A 19,904-nucleotide genomic window follows, 5' to 3' on the forward strand; every position below is an offset into this window, starting at 1 on the left:
GCCAAGGACTGGTGTGGATGACGAAAGTCAAGATCTAAGGGTGCCCCAGATACAGCCTCTGTGTCCATCTGGCCCTCAGTCTCTGGATTGAAGGCATTTTTGACTTCCCTCTTGGAACCTTGGTGTTCCCTTCTGCGTAATGGGCCCAGCTAGGATCTCGGTACTCTCAGCCCCAGCCCTTCTATCTGTGGCATGGTCTGTCACATGGTGAGGGGCTGCCAGGTCAGGCATATGCCTGCCAGATCTGTTTCCTGTCAGGATGGGGATTCTTCTGAAGGAAGAGGCTGGAGAAACCCCATACAGGGGTGGGCTGCAGAGGCCCAGGTTCTGGTCCCAGCTCTGTCATAAGCAAACTCTCAGCTCATTTCACTGGGATCACAGAGTCCATGTGGGTAAACATGAGAGAACTGAGCTGGAAGTCGGTGCTGAGACTGGCAGCCTTTGGGGCCAAACGTGGCTCACAGATGTGAGTGTGTGAATGGCCAGCCAGAAATGATCTCTAATGCTTGGAGATGGGCTTTGCCCTCTTCTGCTGCCCATCACTACACCATCTGACCTTAATGAGTACCTCCTACCTCTAACACTCTGAGAACCCTTGGGCTTGTCCCCAAGTGAATGAGAACCCGTGAGTAAGTGAGAAGAAAGCTCTGTTCCAAGACTTCACTGTGCCTTTTCCACCCACCCTTGGCTGTAGCACAGGGATTCTACACCTCGTCACTACTGATGTTTTGGTCCAGATAATTCTTTGTTGTGGGGGCTGTCCTGTGCCTTGTAGGCTGTTTAGTGGCCTCCTGGTTTCTACCTACAAGGTGTCAGTACTGTCTCCATACCATGTCAAATGTCCACTGGGAGGCAAGATTCCTCTCTGTTCAGTATCACTGCCCTAAAAGGATAGATGAATAGTTCTTTTCTAAGAAATATGGGAGAAGAAGGAAGATATGTCAGTCATTTCCCCAAGAGACAGGGGGAAAAAGGCATGAAGTCAGGAGGGAGATGCAGAGAAAAGGCTGCTTGGAACCCCTTCCCTCACCTCACCCCCCTTGCCCCGGGACTCAAACAACACTGAAAACTTTTTTCATTTCTGCCATGGAAGGGATGCCCATTTCTCAGTGTTATGGGTTCAATTGTGTCTCCCTCAAAAGATGTTGAAGTCCTAGCCCCTGGTGCCTGTGCATGTGACTTTATATGAAATTGGGTCTTTGCAGCTCAAGTAAAAAAGGGATCATTAAAGTGGACCCTTAGTCTCCTATGACTTGTGTCCTTATCAAAAGGGGAAGTTTGGACACAGAGACAGGCATGGACACAGGGAAGATGACCTGACAACAGGAGAGCACTATCAGCAAGCCTAGGAATGCCTGAGGCCACCAGAAATGAAGAGAGAGGCATGGAACAGATTCTCCCTCATACCTTCCGTAGGAATCAACCTTGCCAACACCTTGATCTTGAACTTCTAGCCTGAGAACTGGGAGACAATCAATTCTTATTGTTAAAGCCTCCCCGTCTGCGGTCCTTTGTGACAGCAGCTGCCAAACGAATACACTCAGCAAGAGGAAAACCAGCAGGACCAGGCTGCTGGAGGTGTGCGGGAATCGGGTGTGTGACTCCACCATCTGAAGCAGAGACGCAGAAGGCGGTAGGGAATGGGAGAGACTACGCATGTGCTGATGGGACCCCAACTCACCATATAGAGAGCAAAACCAACGCTGCCTACAGGACAGACACGTGGAAATACATCACAGCTCTGAAATGAAACACTTTGATTGTGCCACTCCCTAGAAGTTGTAAAACCACCCCGAAGAATTAACAGCCTCTGTACATGCTAACTACATCCATCATAAATTCGTCTTTAGCTTCTGTTATCATATCACTGTCTCTGGGGACCCCTCTCTTGTCATCATTTGCCCTTTATAATTTATTCATCTTGTTCTTGCCTGCATCCTTTCTACTTATCATTCATCTTTACAGTTGTTCATAAAATTAGATGGATCCGTCCATGGCAGGGCTGTCAGGAGGGAGATGGGCCTTATCAGGGAAGCCCCAGGGAAGCTGAGGGAGGTCCCCCTAGAGCCACCATAGGTGTCAAAGTAGAGGTGGGGTAGACAGAAGGAAACAGAGGGAGGTTGGGAAGGAAGGAGAAGGAGACGGGAGAGATAGGGGAGGCAAATGAAAAGGATAAAAGAAGAAAGGGTAGAAAGTGAGAGGAGAAAAGAGGAAGAGGAAAATGACCAAAAGGGAGACAAAAGAGGCATAAAGAGAAAAGAGAGAAAAAGAGACAGAAAGGAAGACAAAATGGGACTCAGGAAAAGGGGAGAAAGAAGAGACACCCTGAGTCAACGGTGCCAGTGGAGTATTTTTTTCGTGTTTTTTTTAAAAATTTTCCATTTTAACATCTTTCTTGGTAAACTCAAAGAAGGTCACATTTAATTTCCATGGAAATAACCCGTCCTGAGTTGCAGTGGCCTGAATCAGGAGGTGTGATGGCAGCGACGCTGCATGTCTACTGGTCTGAACAGAGCGGTGGGGGTGGGCGACGGCCCAGAGGAGTCTGTTGGTTTGCTTTGTATTCTCAGGTTGCCAGAGTGAGGGCACAAAAGCCAATCTTTAACTAGTGAATTGGAACTTTAATGTTTACCAAGCAGATACAGTTCCCATCTCCCCACCCCCTCCTCCCCCTGCCAGCTCCCTCTTTTCTCTGCTTCTAGGCCTCCTGCTAACTGGACCCAGCTCTTCCCCCTCATCAGCCCTAGTGAGGAGCCCTTGCTGCTGCCAGAGGAGCTGAATGCTGGCCACTGCTGGCCTGTGTTGCCTGCTTTTCTCTAATCGGAATTTCTTCCCTAGAGGCCCTACATTCCTAAGTTTGGAAACAGATGGGTTCTTCATGGAAGACAATTCCCTGCAAAGTCTCCAAGGCAGGGGGAGCTGGGACTAAGCAGCAGGACCTATTTTAAGGAACAGAATTCTTGCAAGAGGCCTCCTGTGTACACCCAGGCCCCAGGGAGCTCTCAGTCCCCTGCCCAGCTCATGGCTCCTGACCGCTCACGCATGTCTTGTCTCTAGGCTGGTTCTCAGACCAGCTCCCATCTGACATATCCATCTTCCTCCCAAGTCTCTATCCCCACTTTGCCCATATCCTGAACCAAACTTTTAAGTAACTCTTGCACTCCATAGTCATGTGGGTTCTCTCAAAGGAATTGGTGGCCCTAGAAAGGAGAGGTGGGTATCCTGGGTTTTGGTAGCAGACCTGGTGCTGGCTTGGTAGTTTATTAATTGTGTGACCTTGGGCAAATTGTTTAATCTCTCTAAATCCAAGTCTCCTCATATATGGAGGATAATCATGACATCTTCATCATAGGGTGGCTGTAAAGATAAAATGAGTTATTGAGATAACATGCTTACATTATGCCTGTCAGATAGTAAGTGTTTAATAAATATTAAGCATTATTATTGAGCAATTGTCCACATGATCCATATTATAATAATGTGCTGTCTGGTATCATTGATATTGTGTGTGTGTGTGTGGTTTCTGTCTGCAATTTGATGAACAACTCCAAGAGGGGTGGGGGATGTGCTTTTCTTATCTTTGTGTCTGCTAGGACTCATAGCCCAGTGCTCAGCATACACTCAGGAAATACTCGTCGGTGGATTGAGAAACTGCCCTATATTGACTATATACTATAAACAGTGTAACAAACATTAGGAATAGAAGAAGGTGGTCTGGAGAGTGGCCAGGAGAGAGAATGAGATTGGGAGTGTGAGGGAGAGATAAAGTTGGAGAGTTTCGAAACGTGGAATCACTCTGCCTAGACGCTGGCTGAAGACATGGATCAAAAGGACCCCCATGAGGCTTGGTGGCTTAGTAACTTCATTCTACTGAAGTCATGCCAAACTCAAAAACAAGAATCCATTTGTGACATTGGTCTAGGCAGGATGACCCCACCAGCATCTGAGGGACTTTGGTTAGGCTGCTTCCCAGGGACCCTGACGTCTGAATTGTAAGAAAAGCCATTGTGGTCTGGTTTCTGAGCTTCCATACTTATCCCAAGAGAAATGTGAGCTCCCCACTCAGTCCCCAAATGAGGACACATGTGAGGGGTGGCTCTAGTGTTGTCTTCGTTGTTGTTTTGGTTGTGGTGCTGTGTACGCATGACCAACATGCGATTCTTTTCCTTGCTGCCAACAGGATGCTAGACTCTGTAACTTGCTGGGGGAAGAAGCAGAATGGGCTGCCTGCACTATCTTCTCCCCTAAGCAAGAAAGCAGAGGTCTGGTTTTAACGGATTGACTTTAATGGATTTTGAAGTCTGGAAAAGTGCCTAAATTGCTGAGGTTACCAGTTTTCCAGGTTCTTTTTTCAATTTCTTTCTCCTTAGTCAGACATAGAGTGCACTCACTGGGGAATCTAATGTGGTCACCCCTGACCAAAAGAGGTCTCTCTCTGTCCCCCAGCCAAACAGAGAGCCATGAGCACAGCCTCAGTTGGTGGCAACACCCATTATTTGGTTGGATGAAAACATTTTGCTTGGTCCTGTTCCTGCCTTTGCTAGTGGCACACTTTTTCTGATCTCAAAGGAGAGAACCAACCAACAATAATAGCATCAGTTCTGTTTTCTGGATTCCAAATGCCTGCACCTTAAAGCGTCATTTTTTTGGTCATTTTATTTTTCATTTGTCTCCATGTGAATTTGTGCAGGGACAATGTGCCCTGGGAAGTTCAAGCTGCAAGCCTGACTTTTCTCCCTGTCCCTCCCCCTGTGGGCTGTGCCTGCCCTGAGAATTGTGATGAGGGCTTTGAGGCCATGAGTCTCCCTGTGAGGCCTTTGAAGAAAGGATGGCATTCCAGGCACCACGCGGGGACTCTGGGCTATGTTTTAGCTTCACTGTTGGGCTGTCTCCTCAGCCCTCCCATCTCCCAACATACATCCATGTTTATTTTTGTCCTTTCTTCCAAACTTGCCCAACTCATGTTTGTGATTTCAGAAAAATGCCACTGGATCTCCCAGTATGAAGGATTAGCACAGATTATGGGGAACGGTGTTAATTATCGGTGGAAGAGGGGCTGGCGCGTTGCTCCAATGTGCGCCTGATTTCCCCTGGGCCTTTCTGCCTGGTAATAAGCCTTCTTTAATCTGGCAGGCCCCTTGGTGAAATCAGCACCACGGACAGTGGTATTGATTGCTTCTGAGAAACCATCACAGCTGCTCAACCAAATTACCTTTGATATGTGACCTTTAATGTAATTACTGCAACATCAAAGTATTTCTATAAATTATTAAAGAACTAATACACTCCATCACTTAGCTATTCTATTATATGTAAAATAAACAACTATAAGTTAATGTTAAATCCCAAACAAGCCACACTTGCTACTGAAATTCACCCAGTCCTGCACCTCTCCCACTTCAAAATCCTAAGCCCCCCTCCCCGCGCCCCCCACCTTCTCTTTCTGTTTCCCCACCTAATTCCCGGCTTTTAGCCATCACAAAACTCCCTAGCAATCTCTTTCAAATTGATGAAGGGCCTCCCATAATAATGTGATATTTTCTGTTCAATTTGGGTGGCTCTAAAATATCTATCACACTCTCCCCCCAAAACAAAGTACCATAAACACTTTATTAATCTGCACAAACCTTTTTCAGAAGCCTTTGATTATCTTACAATATGGCTTTATGCTTCACACATAACGTGGGGCGATGTGGAGCATATTTCTGCCATTTTACAGAGGGCACCCAGAAAGTAATTACTATAATATATGTGCATGTAGCCGAGCCACTAAAAACCAACTGGGGAATGGCCACCGTGCCAGAGCTGGGCTCCACACAAAAACCGGTTCGGTGCACGATTTCCATGTATTTGCATCCGCTAGTATGTTATTAAGATGACTCAGCCCCGTGCTTTGCAATCACAAATACCAAAATACAATACAGAGGCTGTCTTAATAGAAGGAAGGCCCTCCCCACCCCTAAACGGATAAAGAAGGATCTTTCATGCACAGAAAGGACTGCCCCCGCCGGGGGTTGCTTTTCTCTGTCTACCTGGTTAACCTTTCCCGCTGTGGGGCAGAAATGGAAACGTGTGTTTACATACGGTTTGCTTGGTAAGAACGTAAACATGCATGTGTAAACATTGGTGAGCATACATATGGAACACACGTGCTGCCCTGCAGTGTCCATTGTATAATACAGCTTAAACACGGTATATTTATAAATTCTTTAAATTATGCCCACAAACACTCCCATCTTTCCAGTTATCTTTAGATACTCGGTGAGCTGTATATCTCAGCTCTCCCCGCCCCAATCTCTCTGAACCCACAGGAGACACCGCGCAGACCCTTGACCCGAGGAACACTTCTTATTTTATGGTGATGAACTAGTCTCGATAATAGCCATGGCTGATATCACACCCAGTTAGGGGGGCCATAAATAATTCTCTTCTCCCCCTCACAGAAGCTATAAACCAGGGCCGAGGCGCGATAGTTTATCAAAGACGAGGGCTGGCTCCTTAAATAAACCGCGGTGATCTCACTCGCGGCGCCGAGAGGGGATGGGGAGGTGCCCCCACCCGCCCGATCCCCCACCCCAGGAACAGCCCGCCTTGGACGTCGAACGGCTGGTGCTCAGGCGGCTCCGCCACCGGGGGCCCCGCGGGGCTGGCGGAGGCAACTCCGGGATACGGGGACCTATGGCATCCCGCGTCCTTGTTCAGGCTGCCCGCACCGGGAGTGCGCGGCGGCGAGACCCGGTCGGCAGGGGAGGAGCCCCGCTCGAGCTTTGTGGCCATGGTCAAGTTCTCCCTTCGCTTGGGATTTCGCTGGGCCTGGACGGCGGAGTGCGGAGGGTGCCTGGCAAGGTCTGAGCTCCGCGCCTACAGGCCCCCGCCGCCGCCCCGCGCCTCGCTGCTTCTGGGGGCGCGAGGGGCTGTGCGAGCTCCGGAGCAAAGGCAGGCAGCGCGCGCCCCGGCTCGTGCCCCCTCGCGGGCCGCGTCGCCGCCCGGCCTCCCTAAGTCGCCCCCTGTCGGCGCGTCTGTCGCTAGCGCCTCGGCGGGCGCCACTTACCCCGGGCAGCGTCTTCTGCTCGTGCAGCGCGCTCTGGGCCTTCAGCGCTGACTCACGCTCGCAGTAGGTGAGGAAAGCGCAGCCTAGGGAGGGAAGCAAACGCCGACAGGGTCAGTGGGGCGCCCCCGGGCCGCCGACGCGCCCTCCCGCCGCCTCCAGTCTCCAGCCCTTTCCTGCGCTTGGTCCCTCTCCCCACCTCTCTTTCTCTCCTGTACACACTACTCGAGCCTTCCTGCCTCTCCGTTTTCCTCTGTCTGCTTCTCGTCCTTCGCGTTGCTATTCTGCTTTGCTCCCTCGGAGAAGTCTCCCCACCCTGCATCTTCCCCCTTCCACGCCCCCTCTCCCCGCGGGTCTCTTCCTGTCCCCGTGCCGGGGTGCCTCAGGTGCCTCTGCCCTCTCCTTTCCAACCTCTCTCCCTCCCTTCCTCCCTTCCTCCTTCCTTCCGGGTGCTGTTTTGCCTGTTTCAGCTCCAGCCCCAATACCTCCCTGAAGGGGCAGCTTCCACCCCCTAACCCCCAGCACCTCCAGTCATGCTTGAATATGAACTCTTGTTCTGGCCCCTTAGAGAGCGCTGCTGGCGGCTTCATCAGGGATGATGGAGGGACCCTCTGGGCTTTCCAAATAAAGGCTCTGTATGTAAGGAGGACCCCAGGCCAGGCTGTCCTAATGAAATGAATGGGGCTGCCCATGTATCCCCTACCCCAGCCCAACGGCACATTTGCGGTGATATTTTCCCACCCCTCCCAGTCAGAGGGCTTTTTGGGCATATCCAGCCCACCAATGTGCAAGGCTGGCTCAGAGGCCAACTCTTGATCTTCCTCTATCTAATTCCTTGGGTGAGCCTACCCCTGGCAGATCATGTCTCCTGTCCTGTCTCAGTCTTCTCATGTGTGTGAACTGAGAGGATTCACCGAGTGGTCTCCAAGGTTCAGCCTGGTTTTCCCCTTGAGATTCTGACAGTGCCTCACCAGGGAATCTGGATTGTACAGAGCACGGTGCCTGACTCAAGGAGTGACTTTTTATCGGGAGCCCTTCAGGTACAGGGACAAGGCAAAGAGAATGCTTGCTGATTGGAGTCTTTCTGGGAGTTCCCGCAAACTCTCCAGTGTCAGGGGCCTCTTCCTCTGCCTGCAAACGTGGCTGCATGTGACTTGGGAGGCCTGCAAGGCCCAGGACCGTAGGGAAAGTACAAAAGCCAACTTTGGCCAACAGCAGGCTTGAGTCTTGTGGGGAACAGTGGCTTTAGACTTTCCAAAACCACTCATGGCCTGAGAGAAGTCACTCTGCAGGCTGGCCACTTCCCTTGTTTCAGTTTTCATTCCCTCCCTTGTTTCACTCTCTCTCCCATTATCTTATCTAACCTCCCAACCACTTGTATCCACCTCCCCTTTCCTTGCTCTCATTGTCTCCTCACTTAGTATGCCTCTCTCTCCATTTTTACCTTTCCTAGTCCTATCCATCTTTCAAGAATCTGATCAAGGACCACCTCCTCCAGGCAGCCCTCCTTGACTGGCTTAGTCCATCTCAAGCCAACCTCGTTTTTTGACTGTCCACAGCTGGCTATTTGGTCATTCTTATGGCCATTTATCAACTATTTCCTAAGCGCCCACCATGTGTCAGGTTCTTTGCCAGGTCTGGTGGCCTGGGCCAGGCCCTCTTTTCATGAAGCCTGTAGGCTGGTGGTGCCAGTCTGGTACGAACACCAGCCTTTGTCACCAGGCTTGGTCTGGCGTCTTATTTCTCCAATGTCCTCTGCAGTTCCTGACTCCTCCACCACCCAATGAAACCCCCTTCCTCCTCTTCCAATGTAGAAATTAGTCCTGCCTCCCTTCCTGTCCCAGCTTCAGAGAGGATATTGGAAGGGAATATATGTGCGAGGGGGACACAGAAATGGGAGGAATGAAGCAGGGAGAGAAAGCTGGGTGACAGAAACTCTCAGCTCCCCCTGGACTCTCTGTCCTCCCTACCTCCAACTCCTGCTCCAGGCTGGGAGGAGCTGTGAGTGCCAAGGAGCCTCTCTCCTACTCCATCTCATCCTTCCCCATCCAGACCCCAGATCACCCCTCCTCCTCCCCCTCGCTGCTCCTCCCTTCTGGTCAGAGCAGACAGTTATTGATGGAGACACATGGGGGACTAAAATGAATAGCGGTCAGAGGCCCCCGTGACGTCGTCCCTCGTGCTGCCGCCTGCCTCTCTGGGGGCCTCTTTCCTCCTGTCCCCTCGCTGGCCTTGTCCTCCGCCTGTGCCTGCCTGCAACTGGGAGGCGGCCACTGTCTAGCTGAACGCAGGCAAGCCAGCTCGGGACAAGGTCAGGGGCAGGTTTGGAGAGGGAGGAGGCGGGAGGAGAAGGAAGAAAAGAAAGAGGAGAAAAAGGGAAGAGGAGGGAGAGGAGGAGGGAGGGAGGAGGTGGGAGAGAAAATGACCATATTGTTTCCATGCCCAGGATAACAAGGAAAGGATTCCAGAAAGAAAAAAGAAAAAAGAATCTGTTGCTTTTGTCCAGTTTCCAGAAATTTCTGCCACAGTGTTTTTGAGCGAGCTCACAGCTGCATTTTGAACCAAAATCTTTAAGACCCCCAGAACTTGTGTAACCTCCCCTGACATCTCTACCCCTTGGATTTACCTCCTTCCGTTCTTCCCCTCGCTCACCCCCTGGCCTCCTTCCTATTTCTCAGCCCCACCAAGTGGGCTCTGTCTCAGGACCTTTGCACTGGTTGTGCCTTCTTTCCAGAATGACTCCCACCCCAATATCTACATGGCTTGCTCCTTCACTCCCCTCATGTTTCTGCTCAAATGTGACCTCCTCAGACATACCTCTCCTGACTGCCTCATTTAACATACTCAACCACCCCAATACACACATACTCTCTGACCCCTTGTCCTGTTCACTCTTCTCTTTGGCACCCCTCACCCCTGACATATTAATATGATGTATTTTTTCCTTAATGGGCATTTTCCCCATGCTCAGATGAGGTTCTGTACCTAGTTAGTTCTCAGTGCCCAGAGCACGGGCAGGAGCTCATTACATATTTGTCAAGACCATTGAATCCCAAACACCTTGGATACTTTGGAGGGGGCCAATAGGTGAGGAGAACATGCAAGTGGTGCTCTGAGGCTGCTGGGAGCTGACCAAGGCCCTGAGGACACAGGCACACGGGGTTTCCATAGTAGTACGCGACAGAGATTGCCCATGAGAGTTGACAGGCAGCCCAGGCTGGGAGGGCACTTGTCACCAAGACTTCTGCTAGCTCATTCTCCCAGTGTCTGCCAGTGCAGTTACTGTCACTCCCCTGCTCTCTTCCTCAGGTGATTGTCCCCTGAACAGGCTGATGTGCAGTTCCAGACAGGAAGCTGTGCCCAGGGGTCACTTACTGATTCCTTTCTCTGAACCCCAGTTTCCTCATCTATAAATGGAGACAATCATTTCCCCCAGTGGCTTGTGGGAAGACCTAATGGCACAGGAGTGTTAACGACCTCTGCAGAGCTCTCTAAGTGCAGAGTGTGGTGTAAACACAAATTCACGCTTGTGAAGAGGGAGGTCAGCAAGGCAGAGTCCCCTCTTTTGTTCCTCTGCCAGGAGAGACCAGCCTTACAGAGAGGCTCCCTGGGGTAAACCCTCTGGGCCTTCTCAACCATCTCTTCAGCTAGCCTGATGCTGTGTCTAATAGTCTACCCGAGAGATGAGTTGTCTCACTAGGGCTCTTTAAAAAGGCAGATACGGATAAGCAGTTATTAACCGCTGACTCCGGCGTGCATGAATGGACCACATCTGCTCCTCTGCTGAGGGCAGACCCATGGGGGAAGGGCAGCTTGGTGGAGAAGGGGTGGCTTCAGGAGGTGTCTCCCTTCACAAGGTATCGCAGAGCATAGGGTGAAGACCAAGGTGAGGGCTCAGGGTGGCCACGGGAGAAAGGGTACCCAAGCCTCACTCAGTGGACTCTCATGTAGGGACAGTGGGTGGTGCACAGAGAACTCCCACCCAGAAAAACTAGCCTTGGCTTCCTGTCACTCATTGCTGCTCCTCACAGGAGCGGAGGAGGGGGCTTTGAGCTGTGAGGGTGATGCAGGGGGCCACAACTCAGCAGTCCCTGAATCTGTCAAGCTCACTCTCCTGTTGCTGTGCTGAGATGTCCCCAGAGACCTCCCCAGTGAGGCCCCTGGGGAACTCACAGTCTAGTTGGGAAATGGGATTCTCTCAGGGAGCAGCTGCATATCTGTATGAGAAAGTATGGAAGAGAAGGCTAGCACCAGGCTGTGGAGGTCTGAGAAGGTCTGAGAAGGAAGCACCCTTTCTGGGGATGGGCCTGGTGGCACAGAATCCTCCCATCCCTGGCCTAACCCTACAAGGACACTCAGACTTAGCGCCCACAGAGGAGAGAGCAAGGGTCTGCTGTGGCTGTCTGCAATAACGAAAATTGAAAACTACCTAAAGGTCCCTTAGTGCAGGGATGTTTTTCTATTTCAACTGTGGAATACTCTATAGCAGTTTAAAAGATAAAATGGTCCTATATGTACCAACATGGAAAGACACATTGTCAGATGGGAAAAGCAGATTGTGAAATCACGTATGACATGTATATGTAATGGAGACATACTTGTATTCCAATAGCTCCATGTGCACTCAACTCTGTATTTGTACCATAGCACAAAGTCTAGGAGGGTCACGCCAAGCTGAAACAGGGAGTATGGGGGCTGCGGGATGTCTCCCATGACTTTAACATTTTGTGTTTTGTTTGATACATGTGGATGCAGAATGTATTTATGTATCACTTGCATAATTAACTTTAAAGATAAAAAAAAAGAAATCTTTGCTGAAAGAGAAGGATGGAGTGAAAGGAGGGAGGTGAAAATGGGTAAGTGAGACAGGATGCAGGACCCATAGCCTTCTTCGAAGAGACCAAGATCATTGGACATGAGCTTCCTGGCAAATTCTTCATGAGGGAAATGATCATTTATCATGGTGGGTCCTCCTATGCCCTTGCCTCAAAGCTTCCTCTGAGCTCTGGGAGTTGAAACAGCTTCTCTCTTCCCAGCAAGCTATAAATGGCATTCATTTTGGTCTGGTGGCCTGGAGTTCCAGAAGTTGACGTTTAGGTGATGGAATCCATGACGGTGGCTAAAGCCAGCCCATCTCTGCCCTCCCATTCTCCTTGAGCCCTACCAGCTGTGTGACGCAGATGGCAGGTTATGAGGGGAGAAGCTGCAGAAGTGACTCGGGAATATCTGGGTGACGTATGACTTCGTCCCTGAGTTCTGTCTTGGATGGTTCTCCCCAGCACCAGCTCATGGCCTCAGTCTCCCATCCTTCAGGGTCAGCGCTTTCTATCTCAACCCCTCCTGAATCATGGACGTGAGCAGATGAAAACTTCAGCCCGGCAGGGCAGGAATGGACTTTGGAAATCCTCAGGGGTGGGAGTGGGGGCCAAGAGATGTCAGACTTCGAAAGAAGTCACACCACTCTTCTGCTACCAGCAACTGGTCACGTGGGCTCCCTGCCTGAGTCAGACCCCTCCGCCCGTCCCTCTGGCCCACACTTCTGCTGCTCTCGTTTCTACTGTGTGCACTGTACGTTGCCCAGCACTCACATTTCATTATGCTGCCATTCAGCCTCTTCCCACTTACCATTCTTATTTATCAGTTTTCTGTCTTGTGTCTCTGAACAGACTGTCAACTCTGTGAGGGCGGAGACAATGATTTCAAAATGGAGGGCTGAGCTTCTAGCTCAGATGTCTGAGGGCTCAGAGACCGAGAGAGCCTAGTGGGGGTGGCAGAAGGAGACCCACCCATGATTAGGACACTGAAGAGAGAGCGGAAAGCATGGGTGTGTGTGTGGGGGGGAGGGCGAGAAGTAAAGGAAGAGAGGAGGAGGGTGTGGCCAGGAGAGGTTAATAGCCAGGGGGAAGGCAGGCAGAGTGGGTGTTGCCAGGCTAGGGCATAGGCAGGGTGGCAGACACCCTTCTCCAGCAGGGCAGCCTGCGGATGATGGTGCAAGGGGCATTGTTGATTCCTGAGAAGGTGGGCGGGTGCCCTCTCCCACATGGGGGAAAAATACAGCGCAGCAGAATTAATTGCACAGAGACGCAGTAATGTACACAGCCCCTGTGAGCGGGTATAAAAGGCCCTTGTCATTGTGAAGTGAAGGAAGTACAATTTCCTGCCCAACTCTGAACAGGGCTGAAGCCTGGGGTGTAATCATCGTGGAGCGGAAGGTTCCTTGTGTGCTCCTGCCTCCCACCCCAGCCAGGCCTTGGCTTCCTACTAATCGAATTACAGAATTAACCAGAGGAAGGTGGCTCTAGAATGGGCAGATCTGGACTTTAATAAAACGTCAGATCTTTCAGGCCAGTCACTTGGCTGGCCCAGAGGAAGTGGAAGGAAGCTGGGCAATGGGACTGGGATGGGGGATGGGAAAGGAGCAGGAATGCTACCAACCAGCCAGAACCATGGGTCCAGGAGGGTCTCCTTGTTCAATGTGATCTCCTTAGGGGGTCCAGGAACCCCCCTTACCCCCCACCAAATCTCCAGCCCGTGGACCTGTTCCAGTGTGTGAAATCCCACCCTCAGAGCATCTTTCCTGTGTGGTTCTCACCCCAGGCTGCACCTGAGAATCACCTGGAGGACTTAAAAGACAGATATGGACCCTGCTGCAGAGAAACTGAGGCAGAATCTCTGAAAGGATGGGTAGAGAGAGGGAGGGAGAGAGGGAACTCCTCTAGCCTCCCTGGAAAGAGGGTTACTGGTATCCTGAGGCCATGTGTGTCCCCTCATCCAGCCACTGTCTGCCATGGTCTGGGTGGGCAAAGGTTGCCTCCTGGTGCCTGTGGAGCAGAGGTCTCCTTCGCACAGGTGTGGCAGAGACAGCTGCAGAAGATTTCTTATGTATAAACTCTTGCTCTGGGAATGTCTTCCCAGCTCTGTGCCTGCCCCAGATTGGCACCTCCTTTAAGACCCGCCTCTTGGGTCTTGCTCTTCAGTGAGTCCCTAAGCACCTACCTCAGTCGCTGTGGTCTCACCTTCCATGGAGTCCTATATGGACATGCCCCTGACCACTGCCCGTGTCCTGCCACAAGGGTGCATCTCCTCTCCTCTTCTAATCTGTGAGCTCCTTGAGAATGGCCCTTGGGTTCAGTGGGGCTTGGCAACAGGCAGAGAAAAACACCATGTGGCCCTGCCCCGTCTCTGCCTCTTTCCCAGTGCCCAGATACTGTGTGATCCTCCTGCCATCTTTCCAGGGTCTGTTCTGGCCGTGCCAGTCCCCCCTGTCCTTTCCACTTGGACCATACTCCCTCTTTCCTCCCTTCTCCCCAGGAGTGCTCCCTGCTGGCATTCCAACAACTCCTGCTGTTCTTCTCGCTCCCTAGGAGAGGGGCAGTGATTGCCCACCCACAGCACAGGACTCCGACATCCTCTTGCTCCTTCACCTCCATGGAGGAAACTCAAGCCTCAGAACAGCACCCTTCCCCTCATGCCTTCTCCATGCCTCCCTCCTTTGGAGCCCCCATATTCTTCTAGGAGTGACTAAGCCTCCCTTCCTCCAGAAAGCCTTCCCTGACTACACCAACTCCAACATCTCTTAAAGTCCTCTCTCATTTGTCAGTTAGAACACACGTCGTCCTTGTCTATCTAGCATTTACGTGTGTTTGCCCACACGGATATAATCTGCTATAAAAGCTGCTTACTCCACGGTCCCCCTCTCCCTGCAGTGACAGACGTCACTGGGTGCAGTGGTTGCTAAGCTGCGCTCTGCCCCTGGCTGGGTGAGCTGAAAGGCTTGGGAGAGATGGCTGGCTGCAGGGGAAGCAGGGTGTGTGGAGAGGGTCTGGGATGTCCACCCATCGGCTCAGGCCCCAGGAGGTTGCAAAAGACACCCACCTTCCTAGAGAGGCCGGGTGGGGGGGTGGGGGAGTGGGGGCGGGCGATGGGACTGCTGTTAGGCGGGGGGAGGGGGGGGGAATGGGTGGCGCCCTCAGCCACTGAATCAGGGCTGCTGGCCTGCTCCCCTCCTCAAGGCCCCCCAGTTCTGAAAACCCACCCTAGGCCAGCACCCTGCTTTCGGGCTCAGTATTGCCCTCCTGTGTCAGCTCTCTTTAAACCAGAAACTCCAGAGAGAGGGCATCGCGGCCGTTCAAGCGTTTCTCAGAATTAAACCCAGTTGCAGGACATGGCAAACTGGACCAGCTCACTGTGACTCTAATGTGTGGTGAACTTCTCTCTGCTCTCCTGCTGTTTGAGGCCATAAGACAGAGATGAGCACCGAGCTGGCGGTCTGGACTTCCCCAGATGTGGACTGGGGACCCCCAGGACCCAGCCCTGTCTTTGTCTTCCTGCTGGGCACAGAGCAGGACCCAGTCAGTAAGCAGAGCGAGGGACCCAATTGGCTCTGCACCTCGGAGGATGGATGAAAGGACCAGTGGGCGGGCCTTTGCCAAGTGTCTGTCCCTGCCAGTTGCCCTTGTTTCCACCCTCAGCCCTGGAGAATTACATGTCTGGTGTCTGCTGCAACATCTGTATGGCACTGTGAAAAAGGACAAAAAGTGGACACGACATATTGATGGCCTGTCTCCTTTCTCAGCAAAGACCAAATTGGTCTGTGGCTAAGGCTGATGGGTGGGGGCTGGCACAGGGACGATGCCAGCCTTTCCAAGGCCCAGCCTATGGGGGCTGTCAAACCTGCTACATTGACACATGTGCTGTTCCCAGAGCCAAGGAGCTGCCCCTGTATCCCTGCTGTGGGCCGGCAGCTCCTGCTGGTACCCAGGTCAGCAAGAAGTGCTCCCTTTCGTTTGTGCAGAGGCCTTTTACTTGCCCCAGTGCTGTCCCGGCCATGAGCTCATCATTTGTATACCTCAGAGTAGTCCGGGGAGATGTTGTCAGCATCTGACAATGGGGAAAGCCTGTGTGAATTGCCTTGGTGGAGACACCTGAGGCCCCAGGGGGCTGGTTTGAGGCTGAGTTCCTGTCACCCCCTCCAGAGGTCCTGGGCAGTGTCTCGGGGCAGTGTTAGTGGGGGTCCTGGGGACCCTGGATGGGAAATGTTCTCCCTCCACACCCCACCCCATGGCCTGCACTTGACGTTGGGGACTCAGGGATGATCTCCTTCTCTTCATACAAGGATCCAGGTGGAGTCAGCCAAGGTCTCTGGGGCCTCCCTGGGCCACATACACCTGACCTCCCTCTGCCCCTGGTGCCCTGTCCAATGTCAATCAAAGTCAGGCTCCTCTGCAGAGGGATCTATCTGGTTGGATTGAAAATGCATGGGGCATTCGTTACCCACACGAACACCAGGATGAATGCTACAGCTGAGAAACTGAACTGTGTTCCCTTCTAATTAACCTGGGCAGGGAGTTTAGAGCTTCCTGTTTTGAATTTTTTCGGCAAGTCGTACCTGCTGAGAAGCCAGGCATGATTCTGTGGGAATGGATCCCTGCCTCACTGAGCGCCATGGTGGAAGGGACTCTCAGGGGCCTCCTTGGCATGGCCCAGTTCATTGCTAAACGGCAGGAGTTGGGCAATAGGCAGGGCCTCTGAGAAAGTGAGGCCATCTCCGCTGGTCTGGGAGGGAACCCACCTCCTGCCCTCTGGCTTGCCCATCTTCATGCCTGTCTGCAATTGCCTTTCCCTCTCTGCCCATCTGGCAGGAACTACAGAGCCTCGCTGGCTGAGTTAGGCCACACTGTTGATCCTCAGCTACACATACGGAATTCCTCAGTGTGTGGGAATGACATGGGGCAGGATCTGAGCCCCCGGAATTTGCTGGGTTGTGTGTGGGTCTTATGTCCACAGAGGGAGCTCAGTAAACAGTTGAGTTGCATAGAAGTCCCCTGTTGGAGCTCTCTATGGTGGTTGGACTGGCTAAATTGAGGTGGGGGTCATTTCCCCCAGTAGGCTCCCCCTCCCCATGCAGAGGGAAGTGTGGAGGAATCCCTCCTTGGCATGTCCCTGAAGGGCCCACCCCCACCCTGAAACTGTCCCTGGCATATCCACAGGGCCAGCTGTCTGCCCTCATGATGTCCTTGAGGGTGGGGAATCGGTCTCTCTGGCTCCTTTTCCCATGAAAGGAGAAGATATCACACCCACAAGACAGGAGACTGAAATGTCTTTGTCTCTCTTCTCAGTCATGGTGAGCCACACTCCCCCACAGTGTGTTTCCGTGTCACCTCTAAGCCTTTGCTCGGTCTCCTCCGCCCACTGGAATGCCTTCCCTGCTCCTGGGTCTTCTACGGGATCCTCCCACCTTCGGAGCCCTCCCCGGCTGCCCAGCCCTCAGTGATTCTCCTTCCAACCAGTCCTTTCACGTCCAAGTGTATGAAACACATAAATGAGTGCTTGGTTGAACAGAATTTTCTGTTGTTTTTCATAGATGGGAACCATTGTCTCCCCAACTAGACCACAGCCCACGAGGCTATGCCTCCTTCTCACATCCCAGAACAAGCCCCAGGAAGGGAGCTTCATAAGAGTAGTTGAGCTGCTCAGAATCATGAAGGGAGGGCGTGTGTCCCCCTTTGATTGCACACAGACAGTCAGGACCTGCCAGGTGAGGTGAATTAATCTTGCCTCTTTCCTCTGGCTCCTTCCTAACAGGCCCTAATTCACTTAAAGAAAAAAAAAATAGAAGCACACCAACCAAGAAATTCCAACCTCAGCATCCAAGACAGGTTATTTTGAAAAGACCAATAGCCAGGAGTCCCATATTATAGGATCAATGTTTGGAAAATGTGATTTTCTTTTTAAAAGCAGAAGAACAATCTCATACGGTCCTGGGAGGCCACGGTCTAGCTCTCGTAGGGGGTGTCTTTCCCTCATAATCTTGGCCACGGAAGCCGCTATTCTGCCTGGGTATTGGGCTTCACCCAACATCAATAAGATAGGTTCAATCACAGGCATTTAGCAATATTTAACCTGAGGGCTGAGGCAAAGAAGTAGTCAGGAAATGGGACTGGGATGCTAGCCTTGGGGAATTAATCCTTGGCACTCTCCCAACCCAAGCCAAGGTCTCAGGTATCATCAAAATATTAATACACATTTTTGGAGGGGTAGGAGCCCTGTCTTTTGTTTTAGAGTCAGCTGACCCCAATCCTAGGAAGGTCCAGAGCCACTCACGGTCACCCTTCATTCATAGGAGACCTTAGGAGTGCCCAAGGTGGGCAAGAGGCATTTGGCAAGTGGGGAGGGTGATCTAAGATGGGGGTAGGACAGAGTCTGCATTTGGCTTGATTTTTTCTCTTCCCAGAGACCCACCCACGTGCCTGCAGAGCCCAGCAAGAAAGATGATTGAACTGACTCTTTGACTGGTACACAAGGCTCACATTGTGTGACTGGGATCGGATGGAATGAAAATGGGATGGATGCAGTAAAAGTTGCTTCATTCATTCGTTCATTAATTCATTCCACGACCATGTATTGAGAGCCCTCCATTTGCCAGATGATGAAAGACATACTCCCTGCTTTAAAGTAGACCCTAGGTAAAGACACTTGCCAGGCCAGGTGATATGCACGGAACAAGCGTACCTACCAAGTTGAGGTTTGTTCAGGGCTCATCGGTGGCACCAATAACAGCAAACACTTACTGATATTTGGTTATATGTGGGACACTGTTCTAAGTGCTTTACATGGATTGGATGACTTCATACAATAACTATAAAATAGTGCTATTACAGGCTATAAAATAGTACTTTTACAGGTAAGGAAACTGAGGCACTCAAAGATGAAAGACTTGCCCAAGGTCTTGTGTCCGGGTCCATGCTAGAGCTGGGCTGTGAGTCCAGACAGGCTGCCTGCAGAGTCCACAACCGTCACGACGGGCTCTGCCACCTCAAGGAAGAAAATTGTCAACTCTGCCTGGGGGGGCAGGGGGCAGCTGTGCAGGGCCACCTGAGTGAGTCTTGAACCTAGAATGGCCTCAAGGGAAGGACGTGCGGAGGAAACGGCTCTGCAAAGACAGAGGTGTGGGCTGCAGGGTGAGACTGGGGACCCTGGAGTGGTTCAGAAGGAGCGAGAGCTCCTGCAGACACCTCCCTCCACGCCTTTCTTTGCCTTTCTGCCTTGTCTGTTCTTCCTTTCTTTATCCTCTCCCTTCCCCCCCCACCCCTCACCCTTTTTTCCCCTTTATTCCTTCCCCTTTTTTTCTGTGTTTCCTTTCTCTCTCCTGCCTTCTCTCCCTCCTTCCTCCCTTTTTTTTGGTCTCAGGGCTGGACCCCTGTAGTCTCTCTTGTCCATCTATTTAAGTCTCACCCTGACTGCTCCGGGACACACTGTTTTTTTCCATCCCTAAATGACAGTCACATCTGACCCCTGGTTTCGGTCACCAGCCAGGTGCTGCCCCTGGGAACGGTCTGCCACCTTGGAGGGAGGTGGATCTTGTTCTGACCGTAACCTCTGCCTTGTTCTGGAAGCCTCCAGGTGGTTTGGGTAGTTTGCGTAACCCGCAGGTTCCTTACCTGGGAAATGGGGATAAGAACATTTACCTGCTGAGGTCATGGGCATCCAGCAGGGTGCCTGGCATATAATTAGTGGGGGGATTACTGTTGCTCCTGTTGTCAGTAGCAGCGGTTGTGATGTGACGCAAAAGGTTCCCTACAGTGTGAAGAATAGCTTTGGCATTTATGCTGTCTGGTGTTGTCTGCTTTCCGCGCACAGGGCCTGTACCTTCACTGGATTATACCACCCCCTGTAAATACCCGCGTGGACAGGGACCCGGTTTGCATTCCCTGCCTTAGCGCAGGCCAGTACACTGGAGGCTCGGAGGACTGATGGTTTGCATTAAGAGTCTAGGATGCAAGGGTGTTTTACCTCTGGTATCTGATATGCAAATGACAGGAGGCAGTTATGAGCGGGCAGGGACCTGAGTGACAAA

At 51.8% G+C, this 19,904-nt stretch overlaps 1 protein-coding gene across 50 annotated transcripts in view; it reads right to left on the bottom strand.

Moving 5' to 3' along the window:
* Positions 1-19,904, bottom strand: part of CELF4 (CUGBP Elav-like family member 4) — a 296,935-nt gene that overhangs the window by 209,142 nt on the left and 67,889 nt on the right. For all 50 annotated transcript variants that reach the window (XR_012498763.2, XM_074340096.2, XM_074340075.2 and 47 more), the window contains exon 2: positions 7,052-7,134. Coding sequence is in view for 49 of the 50 variants with exons in the window: in XM_074340096.2 (XP_074196197.1) it covers positions 7,052-7,134 (83 nt within the window). In the remaining variant the exon portion in view is untranslated. The remainder of the gene's footprint in view (positions 1-7,051; positions 7,135-19,904) is intronic.

Source organism: Rhinolophus sinicus, chromosome 4 (assembly GCF_057876585.1).
Source record: "Rhinolophus sinicus isolate RSI-liver-muscle chromosome 4, RSI-T2T, whole genome shotgun sequence".
NCBI lineage: Eukaryota > Metazoa > Chordata > Mammalia > Chiroptera > Rhinolophidae > Rhinolophus > Rhinolophus sinicus.